This window comes from Rhinoderma darwinii, chromosome 2, assembly GCF_050947455.1.
Source record: "Rhinoderma darwinii isolate aRhiDar2 chromosome 2, aRhiDar2.hap1, whole genome shotgun sequence".
Taxonomy (NCBI): Eukaryota; Metazoa; Chordata; class Amphibia; order Anura; family Rhinodermatidae; genus Rhinoderma; species Rhinoderma darwinii.
Window position 1 is genome coordinate 405,333,357 of NC_134688.1, and position 20,455 is coordinate 405,353,811.

The 20,455-nt window shown below is 44.3% G+C and overlaps 1 protein-coding gene across 2 annotated transcripts in view; it reads right to left on the minus strand.

The window, feature by feature from the left end:
- The window catches only part of BUD23 (BUD23 rRNA methyltransferase and ribosome maturation factor), a 100,703-nt gene extending 90,276 nt beyond the window's left edge, over positions 1-10,427 (minus strand). For both annotated transcript variants that reach the window (XM_075854120.1, XM_075854121.1), the window contains exons 1-2: positions 10,113-10,427; positions 5,408-5,579 (exon numbers count right to left, since the gene is read on the minus strand). In XM_075854120.1, coding sequence (XP_075710235.1) covers positions 5,408-5,579; positions 10,113-10,361 — 421 coding nt within the window. In that variant the 5' untranslated portion in view covers positions 10,362-10,427. The remainder of the gene's footprint in view (positions 1-5,407; positions 5,580-10,112) is intronic.
- Positions 10,428-20,455: the final 10,028 nt, after the last annotated feature.

A 20,455-nucleotide genomic window follows, 5' to 3' on the forward strand; every position in this document is an offset into this window, starting at 1 on the left:
AATCTCTCACGTGTTATTTTTCTCACAGCTTCTATCTCTATACATCAGACTGGGATGGTTGCAGCAGTGTGAATCCGGCTCGGTGACACAGTTTATCTACTTGAGTCTATGGAGATCTATGTCACCCATCACAGGCTTCCGCAGTTCCTGTACCACACTAGTTTTGCACAGGGGGGACAGAAACTTCTAACACCAGCTACCACTGGAACTTAGGTTCCTGTCACACAGGTATAATGTAGAAGAATATAGTGCAGCCTCCCTGCCTGTATACCTATGGTTACTCAGGAGAATATAGAGATCATGATAAAAACCCAGCATGCAGAAATGGTATGGTCTTTAGCTGGTGATGTGATGCTGTGCTGAAGCACCATGGGATTGATAGCAAATACAGAGAGGAAGAGAAAGCTGGGGAAATCTAAGAATCAAGATGGAGGCATTTTTAAAGCACAGACAAGGCAGCAGTTCAATACGTAAGTACAGAATACATAAAAGAAGTGTAGAGAGTGGTATACAGTGGGGAATGCAGACATGGAAAGTTGTGTTTCCACTGGAGGACTTCATTGATGATTACATCTATAGCCACCTTAAACATGTTACATCATCAAGGTAACTCCCTCTTAAAAAAAACAGCCACCTTAATGATCAGCTGATCATAGCAGGTTCGACTCCTGAAACCCCCCGCTGAATTCATCACAGGAAGTTGCATCTGACCATAGATTTCCCGTGCGGGGACTGCTGAGGTAAAAATATAGTATTACATAGCACCCGTTCAAATAAAAGGGCGACTATGTACTGCATGGCTGGGCCAAGTCCACAAGAGCTGCTCTAATTCTAAGGCCTCATGCACACGACCGTAGCCATGTGCACGGCCGTGATTTCCGGGTCAGACGGCCACAGAGTGACAGCTGCGAGCCGCCCGCAAATCGCGGGCTGTGCACATGGCCGCGGCCATTATTTTCAATGAGCCCGGACCGCAGAACACGGCCGTAATAAGGCTTGCCCGTTCTTTCTGCGGTCCAGGCTCCGGGGCCATGCACGGACTGTGAAAACCACGGTCGTGTGCATGGCCCCATAGGAATGAATGGGGCCGCAATTCTCCCGTGGATTTTCAGGGGAATTGCGGCCGCAAAAGCACGTTCGTGTGCATGGGGCCTAACAGGACATATGGACAGGGGTTGTGTTTAGAAAACAAACTTCTATTTCATAATAAGAAATACACTGGGCAAATATGGCATCCATGGTAGACTTGCAAAGTGGAAACCACTTCTGATAGAAAAGAACGTCTGTATTTACATAACAATGCACGCAAAAATTTGGGTAAGTTGTTTTGGTCATGTCTATGCCGTCTTCAGATTAATGAAAAAGAATAGTATATTAAGTGTGTTTGCCATGGTGATAACCTCTGTCTTAGGTTGGGGATACAGTGCTGTGAAAAAGTATTTGTCCCCTTCCAAATTTTTTCTATTTTTGCGTATTTGTCACACTTGAATGTTTTAGATTATCAAACTGCTTTTAATATTAGATAAAGATAATTTAAGTAAATGCAAAATGCTCTTTTAAATGATAAATTCATTTATTGAAGGAAAAATGCAGTTCAGCCCTCCCTGGCCCAATGTAAAAAAAAGTAATTGCCCCCTTAGCTACTAAATCAATCCGCTAACCAAATTCAATTGATAATTAGGTTCAATTTCACTAGCCACACCCAGGCATGATTACTGCCAGACCTGTTGAATCAAAACATCACTTGAATAGAACCTGACAGGCAATGTGAAGCCGGATAGAAGGTCTCAAAAAGCAGCACATGATGCCACGTCCTAAAGAGATTCAAATACAGATGTCAAACAAAGTTATTGAAATCTACCAGTCTGGAAAGGGTTACAAAGCCATTGCTAAGGCTCAGGGAGTCCAGCGAACCACAGTAAGAGCCATTATCCACAAATGGAGAAAACTTGGAACAGTGATGAACCTTCCCAGAGGTGACAGGCCTACCAAAATATCACCAAGAGCGCATCGACGATTCATCCAGGAGGTCACAATTAAACCACAGTTAAAGGGGCTTTCCCGCAATTCACATTTTTCACCTATTCACGGGATAGGTTATAAATGTAAGATCGCTGGGACCCCCACCACTGGGACCCCACTGATCTCTAGACTGGTCCCGATTCCCCTTTCTCTTCACTGTATGATCGCAGTAAGTAGGATTTTGAATGGAGCGGCAGTCGCGCATGTGCGCTTCTACTCCATTCAATATCAATGGGGCCACCGGAGACAGCCGAGTGTAGTGCTTGGCTGTTTCCGTCTGCCCCATAGATATTGAATGGAGTAGAAGCGGACATGGGCGACAACCGCTCCATTTAAAATCCCTTTCACTGCGATCGTGCAGTGAGAAAGAAAGGGGGTCGGAAGCCCAGTTCTAGAGATCAGTGGGGGTCAAAGTGTTGGGGCCCCCAATTATAATACATTATGTGGATATTTGATAAATGTTAATTGTGGAAAAAATTCTTTAAGGTCAATGAACACGATTTCATAATAAGAAAGACACTTGCCAATTATGGCATCCATGGTAGACTTGCAAAGCAGAAAACACTTCTGACAGAAAAGAACATCTCGTATTTGCCAAAAAAACATCTAGATGACCCCCAAGACTTTTGGGCTAATATTCTGTGGGCAGATGAGTCAACGGTAGAACTTTTCGGAAGACATGGATCTTGTTACATCTGGTGTAAAGCTAACACCACATTCCACCATAAGAATATCATACCAACAGTCAAACATGGTGGTGGTGTGATGGTCTGGGGCTGCTTTGAAGGAGAATGTCCGACCCTCAGCATGTGACTTAAATCTCAAGCACAGTTGGTTTATGCAGCAGGACAAGGAATTAAAGCACACAAGCAAGTCCACCGCTGAATGGCTCAAAAGAAACAAATTAAGGTTTTGGAGTGGCCGATCCAAAGTCCTGACTTAAATCCCATTGAGATGCTGTGGCAAGACCTTAAACTGGATCGAAAACCCTCCAAAGTAGCCAAATGGAAACAATTTTTAGAGAAGCGTGGGTCAAAATTCATCCACAGCGATGCAAACGACTCATCGCAGTTGTTACTGCCAGGGGTGGCACAACCAGTTATTAGGTTTAGGGGCAAATTACATTTTCGCATGGACAATATACAGTGAAGGAAATAAGTATTTGATCCCTTGCTGATTTTGTAAGTTTTCCCACTGTCAAAGACATGAACAGTCTAGAATTTTTAGGCTAGGTTAATTTTACCAGTGAGAGATAGATTATATTTTAAAAAAAAACTGAAAATCACATTGTCAAAATTATATATATTTATTTTCATTGTGCACAGAGAAATAAGTATTTGATCCCTTTGGCAAACAAGACTTAATACTTGGTGGCAAAACCCTTGTTGGCAAGCACAACAGTCAGACGTTTTTTGTAGTTGATGATGAGGTTTGCACACATGTTAGATGGTATTTTGGACCACTCCTCTTTGCAGATCATCGGTAAATCATTAAGATTTCGAGGCTGTCGCTTGGCAACTCGGATATTCAGCTCCCTCCATAAGTTTTCGATGGGATTAAGGTCTGGAGACTGGCTAGGCCACTCCATGACCTTAATGTGCTTCTTTTTGAGCCACTCCTTTGTTGCATTGGCTGTATGTTTTGGGTCATTGTCGTGCTGGAAGACCCAGCCACGAGCCATTTTTAATGTCTTTTAATGTGTTCTTTGGGTCATAGGCAGCATTTCTCTTCCTCCAAACACGGCGAGTTGAGTTAATGCCAAAGAGCTCAATTTTAGTCTCATCTGACCACAGCACCTTCTCCCAATAACTCTCAGAATCATCCAGATGTTCATTTGCAAACTTCAGACGGGCCTGTACATGTGCCTTCTTGAGCAGGGTGACCTTGCGGGCACTGCAGGATTTTAATCCATTACGGCGTAATGTGTTACCAATGGTTTTCTTGGTGACTGTGGTCCCAGCTGCCTTGAGATCATTAACAAGTTCCCCCCGTGTAGTTTTCGGCTGAGCTGTCACCTTCCTCAGGATCAAGGATACCCCACGAGGTGAGATTTTGCATGGAGCCCCAGATCGATGTTGATTGACAGTCATTTTGTATGTCTTCCATTTTCTTACTATTGCACCAACAGTTGTCTCCTTCTCACCCAGCGTCTTACTTATGGTTTTGTAGCCCATTCCAGCCTTGTGCAGGTCTATGATCTTGTCCCTGACATCCTTAGAAAGCTCTTTGGTCTTGCCCATGTTGTAGAGGTTAGAGTCAGACTGATTAATTGAGTCTGTGGACAGGAGTCTTTTATACAGGTGACCATGTAAGACAGCTGTCTTTAATGCAGGCACCAAGTTGATTTGGAGCGTGTAACTGGTCTAGAGGAGGCTGAACTCTTAATGGTTGGTAGGGGATCAAATACTTATTTCTCTGTGCACAATGCAAATAAATAGATATAATTTTGACTATGTGATTTTCTGTATTTTTTTTAATATAATCTATCTCTCACTGGTAAAATTAACCTAGCATAAAAATTCTAGACTGTTCATGACTTTGACAGTGGGCAAACTTACAAAATCAGCAAGGGATCAAATACTTATTTCCTTCACTGTAGGTTTTAAATAAATCTTTATCCCTAATAAATTGAATGATCATTTGAAAGATGCATTTTGTGTTTACTCATGTTGTCTTTATCTTATATTAAAATTAGTTGGATGATCTAAAACATTTTAATGTGACAGATTAGCAAAAATAGTAGAAATCGGGTGAGGGGCAAATACGTTTTCACAGTAAATTCCATCCGTGATTTGTTATTTGTAGTGGGCTATGCTTTGAAACCAATAGAAATGTTAGACTACTATATGACCGTTTTAACTTCTATTGTTTGATCTGAAGGGAAACTATCCTACAAACCTTGCAGTCCGCTTCATTTATTCATGGCCATCGCAAAGTGGCTGTAAAGATTACCAGTTTGGAAAGCAAAATATAGCAAGATTGCCATGATTTCACATGACAGTTTGCAACTTTTTTGACAAGGTTTACGTAGGTGTGGGTCACTTTGTTCAGAATCTTATCACTTGCTCTGTGGGCATTTTATAAAAAAATTCTCCGATATACTGGAGGAAATTAGAAAATCTTTAGTTCAGACCGTTAGATCCATTGGAGAACCTCCACATTTACCCAGCAACTATATGAAGTCTGACCAAAAAGAGTTCCCCTTTAAGAGATTGTCAACATATTTTCAAAGTAACAAGTAGAAATACCAATAAACCAGATTTTTATCTTCTTTAAATGAATTGAAATATGGGAAGAAATGAATGTCATCATTATTTCATGAGGGAAATCATTATTTTTGGCAGATCAGTCTGGCACAAGGACACATTGAGAGAACAGCACTCACGGATTTTTCGTAGTTTCCCACGACAAGATGCACATGTCTCGCGCAACAGCTGGTACTTAATTGCCAGGTTGGCTTTTCCCGTCTCCAGACGTGGGCGAAGGGACAAGTTTTTCTGAGCAAGCTCAAAGTTAGAGGCCAAAGACGTTTTTCTCTCCTCCTGGAGAGATTGCACCTACGGGAAGAGAACAGAGATTTGGTAACAGACACAGAACATGGTAGCACAAAATGAAAAATGATAAAAAAAAATTATTGGTAATATATCGGGATCTTATTACGACTTGACTTTCATAAATGCCAATGAAATGGAGAGCATGGTGGACATCTGTGACCAAGACAAAGATATAATTGAACCTTACTGCCTATGGTGACCCTATATTTGCAACCCTACTATATAAAACTAATTACAAGCAATGTTTAAACTAAGGCTCCATGGCGACTTCTGGTCACGCAACAGTAGCACTCGCAACCTGTTTCTATATGGGGTCGAAAGTCCAAGGCAACAATTGCAAGAAATGGCACCATGTGGGAATTTTTTATTTTGTCATGCGACTTTTGGCCCCATTGGTCAACATTGCACTGTACAAAAACCAAAGGTTGCTGTGGAGCCCTAGCCTTAGGGTGAAAATGGCTCACTGGCATTAGGCTCTGAAGGAAAAATATGGCGACAATCAAGATGTACACAGAAATGATCTATGGAAAATAGTACTTAAATGTGTTTTCCCATAACTACTATTTATCACCTATCCACAGAATAGCTAATAAATGTCTGATGGAGTATGACCGGAACTAGCATCCCCGAGTCCCCTATGTGAATAGAGCGGTACTACACATGCTGTGGATAGGTGATAAATATGTTTATGGGGAAACCCCTTTAAGGTTTGTTTAATTGACCCAGTTAAACCCACATTAAAGGTATTGTCGGGTATGAGCAAATTAATTTTATTTTTCTTATAATTAAATGTTATATAATTTTCCAAAATATCTTCTGTATTAATTCCTCAAGGTTTTCAAGATCTCTGCTTGTTGTTATTCAGTAGGAACATTCATCGTTTACTTCCATTGGATATAATTCTGTCCATGGTCATGTGATGGACACACAGGTGCTGGCATCGTTAGAAGACATCGCTCTGATACACATACTGGTACTGTAACAATCCCAGCACTTGTGTGTCCATCACATGGCCATGGATGGACTTGTATCCACTGGAAGAAATTATATTGGAAAATTGTATAACTATAAATTACACAAAAATAACATTAATTTGCTGAAACCGGACAACCCCTTTAAGCTCGACATTGATGTAACAACAATCATTAATCTAAGGGCTCGTCCACACGTAGCGGAATTGCTGCGTATTTTGCGTCCGCAATTCTACTGAAAATACGCAGCAGAATACAGTAGCAGCAAAGTGGGTGAGATTTAACAAATCTCATCTACGCGCTGTGTAAAAATTCTGAGCAGAAATTGACCTGCGGTGCGTATTTTTCGTACTGCAGCATGTCAAGTCCTGCTGTGGAAAGTGGACTGAATTGCTGCATTTTTCAGAGGAGATATCACCACCTCGCGGCATTGAGAAAAACGCCGCAAAATCCGCACCATTTTCTGCATTCAAAAACGCATGAAATGTTGCGTTTTTGCCGCAGCTAAAAGTCTACAACTTTCTACAGAATTGCTGCAGAAATTTTCAGCAGCAATTCCGTTGTGTGTGGACAAGCCCTAAGGGTCAATCATTAGGTCTATGGTACAGAAACGATCAGCCGCTGCCAATGGACATTCTTGCTCTAGGTTAGTAAAAAAAAGTTGCTTCAAGTTTTCCTCAGTCGTTATGGATGAACGCTGAAATCTTAGCATTTAATAAGCCGTGAGACGAGAAAATACAACAGTATCTCGATAGAAAATCAAAACACTGGTTGCATCGGGGGCAAATCTTCCTGTGTATAGCTAGAATTTGTGTAATGACTATCATTTTATGTCTAGTCAATAGCAATGCACCCCCGGCTGTTTCCAGAGTACATTGAAGATGGACGCTTACATGAGTGGCCAGCATCTCCTCCTCCCAGGGTCACCACCCGATAAAACTATCAGAAATGTATGCCGAATGTTTTTGTCTGGAATACCCCTTTAAGTTAACCACTCTGTTCTATTGATATGCTGTGTTTCTCATAAGCCTTTGCACTGGACAATAACTATGACAATGCTGTATCTTTGAGGCAGGGTTGGATAAATCCCAGGTACTAGGTAGCCAATGTGTCCAGAAGTTTTCTGCCTGCGCCCAAGTTTTTGGGTTATTTTCCATAGATGGCCTTAAAAGTTTTTAATGCTGACCACCAAAACAGTCAAGTTGGCTCCTGGACTCATGTGGCTGTCCATTTCAGATTTGAGGACTACAATACAGTAAGGTTAGATCTACACTTACCAATTTTGGTCTCTGTTCATTATGGAGACGCTGGTTTAGGCTGCCGCTTACATATGGATATTTTGGACGTGACGATAAATTATCATAGAAAACTAAAACCCTGGTCGGATGGATCCCATTATTTGGCCTATTTACACATAATTCCGATCAGATTGTAATACTGAACCAACCCCCGTTATCAACATGACAGAGATTAAATAAGAATTATAAACCTTTTTTTCCTGCTCAGTATCCTAATAAAACGTTGTGTCTCCTCATAAGCAGAGGAAAGATCAGACCTGTCAATGGATTCTCTGATTTTCTATAGGACTCAAATTTATATCCAGCGCCACAGTCCTCTCTAGTCTATAGTCATGATGACTTTTATCTACAGGATCAGTCAGTCACTTTTTGTTTTTTTTATTATTATTGAGGTCAGTGGGTGACAAACTGACAAAACTGTGTCAATTTATCAATAGTTAAGATCATTTGCAAATCTACAAACTGAAAAAAAAAAGTATGTACCAAGTCTGACACCTTCCAAGAATGGTCAGGCCCGAACTCATGTTCAGGTCCATGAAACATTCCCTGAAGAAGTGAATCTGATCATCGACAAAAAGTTTTGACCCTGATCTAACAAGTGTACGGATACTTTTCAACATTAAGTTGCCAGCTGGTAAAGGGGCATAGATACAAATATATATATATATATAATTATTTTTTTTACTAAAGATGATTCATTGTTCCTACCATTCACATTGACGCAAATATCTATAGCATTTATCAATAAAGGGCAGTAAAAATGTATAAATATACTTGGGCCAACCCATGGAACAAATTTCCATTGGTTAGAACCACAGGCATATCTGATTGATCTCACGGTTACTGGTCGTCAATGATTATTGTTATGTCTATGGCCACCTTAACACAGCAGACAGAAATATTAGAAGACGCAATGGTGGACTTTACTATAACATAAAAGCCACGACAAACAATAATGAAAAGACAAGTGAAGTGATAAACAGCCATATGTGTCAACCAACATGTAACGAGAACGGAAAGAACACGGATGACAAAAATGAGGAGGAGAGAAAAGGGAACAAAGGAAAGATGTAAGGGGAGGGAGACGTAAAGAATAGACAAAAAAAAAAGCCAGTCTGAAAGCTTAGCTCACCGATACAAAGCATGTCACCATCAGCAGGCCTGTAATGTCACAAACAATGCAGCTTATTGTATGTGTGTATGGGAAGTATGGAGCAGGTATGATCCAGCACACATTTACACCCAGGCCTCTGTAGATGCAGACATCACAAAGAACGCTACAGGTTCTGTGCACATCATAGAGCTGTACTGGAGCTACAGGCTGTGTAGAAGCGTACCAGGAATATGTGGGTGGTACAGGCCTAGTCTGTGGTTGCTACAATCCGTGCCCATACATATAAACAGGCACTGTTGTGATACATCACAGATAAGTCTCAGCCTGGCGGAGAGCCTGGCACCATCCGCTGGATGCTTATGGCTTTGTGTAAACACATGGATGTATACATAGGAGCGTGTGTCTGTGATGCTGCAGGAAGCCTGCACGGAGACAAGGTGTGGATAGTCCCCCATCTTCAGGATATGCCCGTGATATAGGCCCTGGCAATAATAGGACATGCATGGCACATCCTCAATAGAAACTCCATCTGTCTACACACCGCTATCTCCTCATCTACACGCAGGCAATGGCTGGCTTTATTTACAAACAAGTCAATGGCTGTGTGCAGAGGTTTGTATAGGGGGCACAATGTCTGCTCCTCGTAACAATGAAAATGCAGTGATTGCAGGTAATAATTCCTGCATGTGAAACACAAGGGCCTAAAGCAAGCCCTGGACTCTGAGCAGACACCACAAAGCTGGCCAAGATGCCATCTATACATCCAGGGGGGAGTCCCGGCATGGCTATAGGTGCTGGAGCCCCTCATATACATATGTGTGTGTATGGTAAGGGAGCCTATGGAGGGTAGCAGCTCCATTGACAGAGCTGCCTGGCTCCATGGATACATAAGGTGTCTGCATGTATTGTTCCATAGTGTAGAGGTGATGCAGGCTGGCATATAGGGTGCCAGTGGCTTTATGATGGGCATGGGGTGGCTCAACAGGCAGGGTCTGCAACTGCTCCATGTCTCAGGTGATGTATGAACATAGCAGCACATACATATATATGTGTATATATATATATACACATATATATGTATACATACAAATATATTTATATATATATATATATAGACACATAAACAGATGTCTGCACACAGCAGCCCCACTACCTGCTCGCTCAGGCGGACGATGCGCTGCAGTTTTCCCTCGTCCTGTAGGAGCTGCCGGAGCTGCTCGGTGCTCAGCACCCCGAATCGGTCCGATGGGCTGGAGCCGCCGCCGCTGCCGGCCTCCGGGGAAGGATCAGTACGGGCGGCGGGCTTCGAGCTTCCTGGCTCCGAGGACAGGTGGGGGCGGGTGACCCCCGGCTTGGCGCTATCGTGCTCCGGGGACGGATGGGAGCGGCTCCCCGGGTTCATGCTGCCGGGCTCCGGGTCCACTCTCAATCCCGCGGTCCCCGCAGTCTGCAGCGGGGGGAGCAATACCCGGAGCGGCCACCAGAGGGCGCCCGGAGCCTTCTCTATGTGTCCAGCTCGCAGTGTAATAGCTGCCGCCTGGAGCTGTGTCTGCCTATACACAGAGCTAAATATACCCCAGCCCTGCATAGAAATAAATATATATATACACATATATACATACACCTTCCTATATGTCACATCGGATCAGTAGTCCAGGCTCTGCTCATAGTGCCGGCTGGTCACTCACCACATAGCAACTAGCTGGCCTGGTAACTTTTAGCAGGGAGAGGTCTACAGCACACAATATGAGGGATTCCCCTATCACATTCATCCATTGTTCACAGACATGACAGCAATTATGTGTAGGTCACTTGTAGAATACATACATTTTATTGTGCTTGTAGTTTTATGTTGGTTCATAGTCTCACTAGGACTGGACTTTATTACTATTCTACATATTTTACAGGCAAAATAGTTTTAAAACACCTGTATATATATATAAAAAAAATATTAGGTTAGGCTCAGTCAAAACACAGAACAGTAGAGCTTCAATGTAAAGAGAATTTACCTCATAATAAAAAAATATCTCTAGTGAATGTGGGACTCTGAGGCGTTCCCTTGTTACAGATTATTTTTAGCCATAGAGGCGCACGCACCCCCCCCCCCCCCCCCCACACACACACACACACACTGTACCCCCGTATACCTACAATTTCATGCAGAAGCGTGCTCCGTCGCATGCCATATGTACGGCGGCATTTTCTAGTGAAGAATAGTTGCATACATCCGACAGAGCCATACCGGCTTTGTGCACTGAGCTTTTATTTCTTTGCGTTTATGGTAAACCTGGTTGGTGACCACCCTGGCTGCCATTGCTGGTCCCACAGAAGTGTCATCTAGCTTTTCTAGATTCCAGATTGATAAAAGTGCCTAGATATGTAGAGATAAACCCTACCCCCGACCATATTGGTGCATTAATACATTATAAAAAGGTTAAAACTGAAAGTGTTAGCCCTTAAAAAGTAATGATGGAAAAATCGCGGTGGGTGATGAGGAAAAAGCTAATTTATTAAACATTTTTTTCTGTGTTCACAGAAGAGAATGAAATGTCAGAGAAATAAAGAAAATTCTCCATTAAATGTCAACTGTGTTACCCAGGAAGAAGTCCAGCGCCGCCTCAAAAAGATTAAAATAGACAAATCACCGGGTCCAGATGGCATACATCCCCGAGTTCTAAGGGAGTTAAGTAAAGTGATAGACAAACCATTATTTCTGATGTTTAGGATTCTATAATGACCAGGTCTGTACCCCAGGACTGGCGCATAGCAAATGTCGTGCCAATATGCAAAAAGGGGTAAAAAAGTGAGGTCCTACAGGCAGGTAAATGTAACCTCTATTGTGGGTAATATGTGTGAAGGTTTTCTAAGAGATGTTATCCTCGAACATCTCAATGAGAATAAAGGTGTAACTACATATCAGCATGGGTTTATGAGGGATAAGTCCTGTAAAACGTATTGACCAGTTTCTAGGAGAAGATAGGTTCTAGATTGGACCGGGTTAAGTCATTGGATGCTATATATTTTGATTTTTCCAAAGCATTTGATACTGTTACATATATATATATATATATATATATATATATATATATATATATATATATATATATATATATATATATATATATATATATATATATATATAAAATGAGAATGCTGGATCTGGATACGTTGGAGGCTTGGGCAGAGCATTAGCAAATAGAGATGAGCGAATTTCCATAAATGTGCATCGGGACCAATTCGATAAAAATAAAAAAAACAATCCATAAATTATCCCTTTTAGCAATCAGATATATGCTAAACAATGAGTGACATCTGTATCAGCAGGCAGCGGCACGCTATCAGCACCAGGATTAATATTATTGAAGAAGAAGTTCATGTCTTCTGATCTGTAAAATGGCGGATGCCATTTTGAGCGATTCATGCCAGACAAATTCTAAAAGTTCCTGATTTGCGAAAATCTGAAACTTTTGGGAAATTTGTAACAAATTCGAATCATGTAGAATTGATTCGCACATATTTAGTGGCAAATGAGGTATAGCACTGATAAATGTCAGGTTATGCACTTTGGAAGTGAAAATACATGTCACCATTTTATACTATATGGGAAAGCACTAGTTAAAACACATGGAAAAGGACTTAGGAATTTTAGTTGACAGTAAACTTAACTGTAGCAACTAGTGTCAGGCATCTGCTGCAAAGGCAAATAAGATTATGAGATTCATCAAAAGAAGCATAAATGCACATGACGAGAACATAGTATTACCACTTTATAAAAATCACTAGTCAGACTGCACTTAAAGAGGCTCTGTCACCAGATTTTGCAACCCATATCTCCTATTGCAGCAGATCAGCGCTGCAATCTAGATAAGAGTAACGTTTTGTTTTTTTTAAAACGAGCATTTTTGGCCAAGTTATGACCATTTTTATATTTATGCAAATGAGGCTTTCTAAAGTACAACTGGGCGTGTTTAAAGTAAAAGTACAACTGGGCGTGTATTGTGTTCGTTACATCTGGGCGTTTTTACTTCTTTTACTAGCTGGGCGTTGTGAATGGGAGTGTATGATGCTGACGAATCAGCATCATCCACTTCTCTTCGTTAACACCCAGCTTCTGGCAGTGCACAGACACAGCGTGTTCTCGAGAGATCACGCTGTGACGTCACTTCCCCAGGTCCTGCATCGTGTCGGACGAGCGAGGACACATCGGCACCAGAGGCTACATTTGATTCTGCAGCAGCATCGGCGTTTGCAGGTAAGTCGATGTAGCTACTTACCTGCAAACGCTGATGCTGCTCCAGAATCAACTGTAGCCTCTGGTGCCGATGTGTCCTCGCTCGTCCGACACGATGCAGGACCTGGGGCAGGAAGTGAGTGACGTCACAGCGTGATCTCTCAAGAACGCGCTGTGTGTCTGCACTGCCAGAAGCTGGGCGTTGTGAAGAGAAGTGGATGATACTTCTAGTCACAACGCCCAGCTAGTAAAAGAAGTAAAAACGCCCAGATGTACGCACATAATACACGCCCAGTTGTACTTTTACTTTAAACACGCCCAGTTGTACTTTAGAAAGCCTCATTTGCATAAATATAAAAATGGTCATAACTTGTCCAAAAATGCTCGTTTTAAAAAAAACAAAACGTTACTCTTATCTACATTGCAGCGCCGATCTGCTGCAATAGGAGATCCCTATTATCAAATCCCTATCTCCTATTGCATGTGATTGGCGCTGCAATGTAGATAACAGTAAAGTTTTTTGTTTTTTTAAAAAAACGATCATTTTAGGCCAAGTTATGAGCAATTTTATATTTATGCAAATGAGCCTTTCTAATGGGCGTGTATTGTGTTTGTAACATCTGGGCGTGTTTACTTGTTTTACTAGCTGGGCGTTATGAATAGAAGTGTATGATGCTGATGAATCAGCATCATACACTTCTCATCGTTACCACCCAGCTTCTGGCAGTGCACAGACACACAACGTGTCCTCGCTCATCCAACGCGATGAAGTTACTGTGGGAGGAAGTGACATCACAGCGTGATCTTGCTTGAACACGCTGTGTGTCTGTGCACTGCCAGAAGCTGGGTGGTAACGATGAGAAGTGTATGATGCTGATTCGTCAGCATCATACACTTCTATTCACAACGCCCAGCTAGTAAAACAAGTAAACACGCCCAGATGTTACAAACACAATACACGCCCAGTTGGAAATATGAGAAAACACGCCCAGTTGCCCATTAGAAAGCCTCATTTGCATAAATATAAAATTGCTCATAACTTGGCCAAAAATGATTGTTTTTCAAAACAAAAAACGTTACTGTTATCTACATTGCAGCACAAATCACATGCAATAGGAGATAGGGATTTGATAATCTGGTGACAGAGCCTCTTTAAAGTGTTGTGTTCAGTTTTGAGCTTCGTCGCCCAACAAGGACACAGTAGAGCTTGAGGGGGTTCAAAGACAGGCAGTCAAAGTATTAAATAAAATGGGTGGACTGCAGTACCCAGAAATATTATCAAAATTAAGGTTATTTAGTTTAGAAAAAAATATGTCTGAGGGGGCAATGTACTAACTATGTATAAATATATCAAAGGTCAATGCAGAGATCGCTCTCATGATCTATTTATACCCAGGACTGTAACGATAACAAGGGGGCATAATCTACATATAGAGGAAAGAAGGTTTCTATACACCGACATAGAAGGGGATTTCATATTGTAAGCGCAGTAAGCAGTGGCGTAACTACCGCTGTAGCGGCTGCTATGGGGCCCGCGGAATGAGTGGGCCCGTGACTCCCGCCGACACGGCCACCCAATGCCCGGTGGCGCCGATAGCAGCCGTTATGGCTGCTGCAGCGGTAGCGACGCCACTGCAAAGCCTGCGCCGCTCGGCCCCTAACATTTATGGGCTGGGCAGCACGCGCCCCTCATGCCCGATGGCGTCGCTAGCACCGGAGGGTGCCCTGGAGCTAGTGACAGCCACATTCACTTGAACTTGCATCCTCAGGACGCAGATACAATTGATCATTATAGGCTGCAGGCCACGTTAGGCCTGCAGCCTATAAGGCGCTGGGAAGACTCCCTGCACAGTCCGGCGTGATGACGTCACTGCATCATGCTGGCCTGCGCAAGCGTCCCGACCGGAGGATGTGCAGCACTCTGTCGCGGGAACGGGGCAAGGTAAATACAATATACGATATACAATAGTACAACGGGGGATCACGGTGGCACTATATACAAGGGGGGAGCAGGGTGGCACTATACACAAGGGGGGAGCAGGGTGGCACTATATACAAGGGGGAAGCAGAGTGGCACTATATACAAGGGTGAGAGCAGTGTGGCATATACAAGGGGGAGCAGGGTGGCACTATATACAAGGGTGGAGCAGGGTGGCACTATATACAGGGAGCAGGGTGGCAGTATGTACAAGGGGGGAGCAGGGTGGGACTATATAAAAGGGGAAGCAGGGGGACACTAAATACAAGGGGGGCGCAGGGTGGCACTATATACAAGGGAGGGAGCAGGGTGGCACTATATACAAGGGGGGAGCAGGGTGCCAATATATACAGGGAGCAGGGTGGCACTATATGCAAGGAGAGAGCAGGGTGGCACTATATACAAAGGGGGAACAGGGTGGCACTATATACAAGGGGGAGCGGGGTGGCACTATATTCAAGGGGGATGCAGGGTGTCACTATATACAAGTAGGAACAGGTTGGCACTATACACAAGGGGGGAGCAGGATGGCACTATATACAAGGGGGGAGCAGGGTGGCACTATATACAAGGGGGGAGCATGGTGGCACTATATACAAGGGGAGCAGGATGGCACTATATACAAGCGGGACTGTGTGGCACTACTGAGGGGGGCTTTGTGGCACTATCTACTAGGCGGGCTGTATGGCACTTTACAAGGGGAGGGCTGTGTGGCGCAATCTACAGGGGTCTGTGTGTGGCGCAATCTACAGGGGTTTGTGTGTGGCACTATCTACAGGGGGCTGTGTGGGGCAATCTACAGGGGGCTGCGTGTGGCGCAATCTACAGGGCTCTGTGTCTAGCGCTATCTACAGGGGGCTGTGTGACACTATCTACAAGGGAGGGGGCTGTGTGGCACTATATACAAGGAGAGGGCTGTGAGGCATTATATACAAGGTGGGCTGTGCAGCACTATAAACATGGGGGGGCTGTGGCACTACTAAGGGGGGGCTGTCTGGCACTATCTACTAGGGGGGCTTTATGGCACTATTTACAAGGGGGGGCTGTGTGGTGCTATCTACAGGGGGGCTGTGTGTGGTGCAATCTACAGGGGTATGTGGATGGCACTATCTACTAAGGGGGGCTGTGTGGCACTATATACAAGGTTGGGGGCTGTGTGTCACTTTATACCAGGGAAGGGGGCTGTGTGGCACTTTATACAAGGGAGGGGGCTTTATGGTGATATCTACAGGCGGGGCTGTATGGCACTATCGACAAGGGGGAGGTGGGGGGCACTAGCTACAAGTGGGGTGTTACACTCTACAGGGGGGCTGTAGAGCACTGTTTACAGAGGGCTGTATGGCACAATCTACAGGGGGGCAGTATCATAGGGGGGACCGCAGTCAAAATTTTGCTGTGGGGCCCAGTCTTTCCTAGTTTCGCCCCTGGCAGTAAGACTGACATTTTCTGCCAGTGGATGTTGTTATGGTGAATTCACTGAAAGAGTTCGGAAGAGGTCTGGATGCCATGGGTGAATTCATTTTTGGGGCGTCTAAATTAATTTGAGGGTCTTATGAAGGAATCTAAATTCATTTTAGTATCTAAAGAAGGGGTCTAAATTAATTTAGGCATCTGATAAAGGGGTCTGATTTCATTTTGAGATCTGATGAAGGGGTCTCAACTAATTTTGGGGTCTGATAAAGCTGTCATGTGCACTGTTGATTGAATGGCATCAGGTTGGGGGCATGACGTATATAAAGAGCTATGTGTGCCACTGCTAAAATCTCCCTGCTGCAGAAAGTATGTATCCATTATTTGAAGGATAATTTTCCCTTCTGGCTACGTTCACACGTAGTTTAATTGCTACCGATTTTCAGTTCGGATTTGCAGAATTCTGTTGTGAAGAAATTGACGTGTGGTGCAGATTTTTTTAATCCACAGCATGTAAATTTATGCTGCTGAATGGTTGCATAGTTGTAGTGGATTTTCAACATTGAGTTCAATGTGAAAGTGAAAATCTGCAACAAAAAGCAAATGTCGCGATTTTTCCTGCGGGAAAGGTGCAAAAATTACAAGTAGGTAAAAAAAAATGTTTACATAACAATAAAATAAAATAAAATACTATACTCACCTCCCCTGGTATCAATTTGGTGGGGCCTTTCGGCCGTAATTCGCAGTGGAATCGGTCGGATTTACTACAGAGTTTAGCGCAGCAAATCCGACCTGTGTAAACATACCTATGCTGAGATTTAATGCATGACATTTTACATTTTGGCAGATTCTCCTTAACAACAGACCATACACTGGCACTTTGATAGTTTGTAGTCGCTTTAAAGGGGTTTTCCGGCACTTAAAAATGTATGGCCTCTTCTTAGGCTGGAGAGGCAGGAGTTATTGTACTGTGGGTGAAGAGCAGAACTTTTTTTTACATATAGGAACGCATGGCACTGTATGCAACTATTATATGGTAAGGTACTAGGACCTATTATTTAGGCAGTGTATATGGGGGCAATTTATATAATTATTATGCTAGTTTTGTGGGTGTGGCTAAGCGACTTAGAAGTTTGAAACCTGCATTCTGTATAATGGGTATCCTTAATCTGGCACTGGTTATATGGATGGTGACATCACAGAAGTGATTATATCATGAGTAGGTTGTAACGTCTATGGCCGCGGCCCGTCGTTCTGACTTACCCTCTGACGGCCGCGGCCATGGACACGTGAGTTCCCTGCAGCGTCTTCCTCCTGTGAGACGCCGGCACTCACCTGGATCTGAGACTGTCTCAGGGCCAGTTCGCGCACAAATGCAAGAAGTCTGCAATCAGTCCAGAATGCTGCTGAACTATAAAAAGGGCTCTGCCCTTTTGATCTTTGCCTGAGCGTTGTTGTGTATCTAAAGTTTGTCTTGCAAATAGTCTCCTAGTGTTTTCCATTTCCCAGTGTTACCCGTTCCTGCTGCCTGTACCCTGTATCCTGTGCTACCGTGCCTCTGTGCCGTCTAGAGTCGAAGTCAAGTTGTGTCTTCTACTGCATCTACTGCGTCACACCCCGCCGGGTGTCCATCTACTGCCGGAGCCTTATCTTCAGCCTGAATCACCGCTACTATCTGCATTCCCTCAAGTACCCTTTCTGGACTATAGACTTTGTACTGTACCTGTTTGGCCAGCTGCTATCCCGCTACGCGGTACGGCCCGGTGGGTCCACCCCTCGCGCCGTGACAGTACACTCAGGCCATGGACCCCGCTGGTCAATTCAAGGGCATGTCACCCTCCCAAGCCATGCAGGCGGACCTGCAGGATCTGCGAGCACGACAGGATCAACTTATTGTGGCAGTAGACTCCATGGCACAGCAGCTAGGTGCGCTAGCTACTTCCTTCTCTGCTCCTATTCAAGCTCCTCCGATCGACCCTCTTGCTACACCTCCTGGCAGCTCCGGTTCGGATCCTCAGTTCTCGCTGCCATTGCCACCTCGGTTCCATGGAGACGCAAGTACGTGCAGGGGGTTTCCGAACCAATGCCATATCCACTTCACTCTGCACATCCAAGCATTTCCTTCGGACAGAGCCAGGATCGCCTTCATTATGTCTCTACTTGCCTGCAAGGCCCTGGCGTGGGCGAACCCAATCTGGGTACGACAGGGACCCGAGAACCGAGACTTCCAGGGGTTTGTGCGGTTTTTCCATACTGTATTCGAGGAGCCTGGACGAGTCTCGTCAGCAGCCACTGCTATCTTTAACCTTCGCCAGGAGGACGCCTCCGTGGGCGAATACACCATCCAGTTCAGGACCCTGGCAGGCGAACTGTCCTGGAACAATGAGGCCTTGGTAGCATCCTTCTGGCATGGCCTATCACCCGAGATCAAGGACGAACTTGCTGCTCGAGATCTACCACCTGCCTTGGACGACCTGATTCTACTTGCTACTCGAGTGGACATAAGGCCCAGAGAGAGGTCTCAATAAGTTTGACAGGAGAGACGGCTTCCTAGACTGGCACCCAACTTCCAGCAACCCCTCTTGCCTTCTCCTACTGCTCCACCCGAGCTTCCGATGCAGGTGGATCGGCTTAAACAGTCCGTTCAAGAGAAACAGCACAGGCGCACCTCTGGACTCTGTTTATATTGAGGCATCGCTGGCCATGTCGTGTGTCTGTGTCCCCAGAAGCCAAAAAAAAACAACGCCTAGGATTGGTTGGAGAGACAACCCTGGGCGATACTGCATTTAATAGAGAACTCTCCTCCAAACTGTTGATTCCTGTGACCATCGTCGCTGACGAGAGGCTCCATCCCGTCTCTGCCTACCTGGAATCTGGCTCTGCAGCGAATTTCATGTGCCAAAACCTTGTGGATCTTCTTCAGCTGCCCACTGTTCTGCTGGAAATGCCATTGATCGTTGCCTCTGTAAATGGATTTCCCCAGTTTTGTCTGTAACCAAGCCGTTAAGACTCCAAGTGGGAGTTCTTCACTCTGAATTAATCTCCCTGTTTTTCCTGCCCAAGGCCATAAACCCAGTGCTGCTGGGTTTGTCTTGGCTCCGTCTACATGCCCCAGTCGTGGATTGGAACTCCGGATAGGTTCTCCAGTGGGGTCCCAAGTGTCTCGACCACTGTCTGGTGCATATCCATCCGCCTCAGTCTCCTCCGCATCAGTCACTGGCAGGGTTGCCTCCTTGTTACTCTCTGTTCTCAGATGTCTTCAACAAAAAGGAAGCAGAGACATTGCCACTACATCGAGCATATTATTTCCCTATCGACTTGGTTCCTGGTTCGTCCCCTCCTCCCGGTAGAGTATACCTTCTTTCCTTACATGAGACCCATTCTATGTCAGCCTACATTAAGGAGAATTTGGAGAGGGGCTTCATACGTAAATCCTCATCCCCGGCTGGAGCCGGGTTTTCTTTGTCAAGAAGAAAGATCGATCCCTCTGACCCTGCATTGACTACCAGGGCCTCAATCAGATCACGGTGAAGAACAGGTACCCATTGCCTTTGATTTCGGAACTGTTTGATCGCATACGGGGGGCAAAATTGTTTTCTAAACTAGACCTGCGGGGGACCTACAATCTAATCCGGATTTGTCAGGGTGACAAGTGGAAGACTGCATTTAATACACGTGATGGACACTACGAATACCTGGTCATGCCCTTTGGCCTGTGTAACGCCCCTGCGGTGTTTCAAGAATTTGTCAATGACATTTTTCGTGATCTCCTCTATGTCTGTGTTGTGGTGTATCTCGACATTTTCGATTTTTCCCCAGATCTTGTAACTCATCAGAGTCATGTCCGCTAGGTGTTGCTTCGATTAAGGGAGAATCA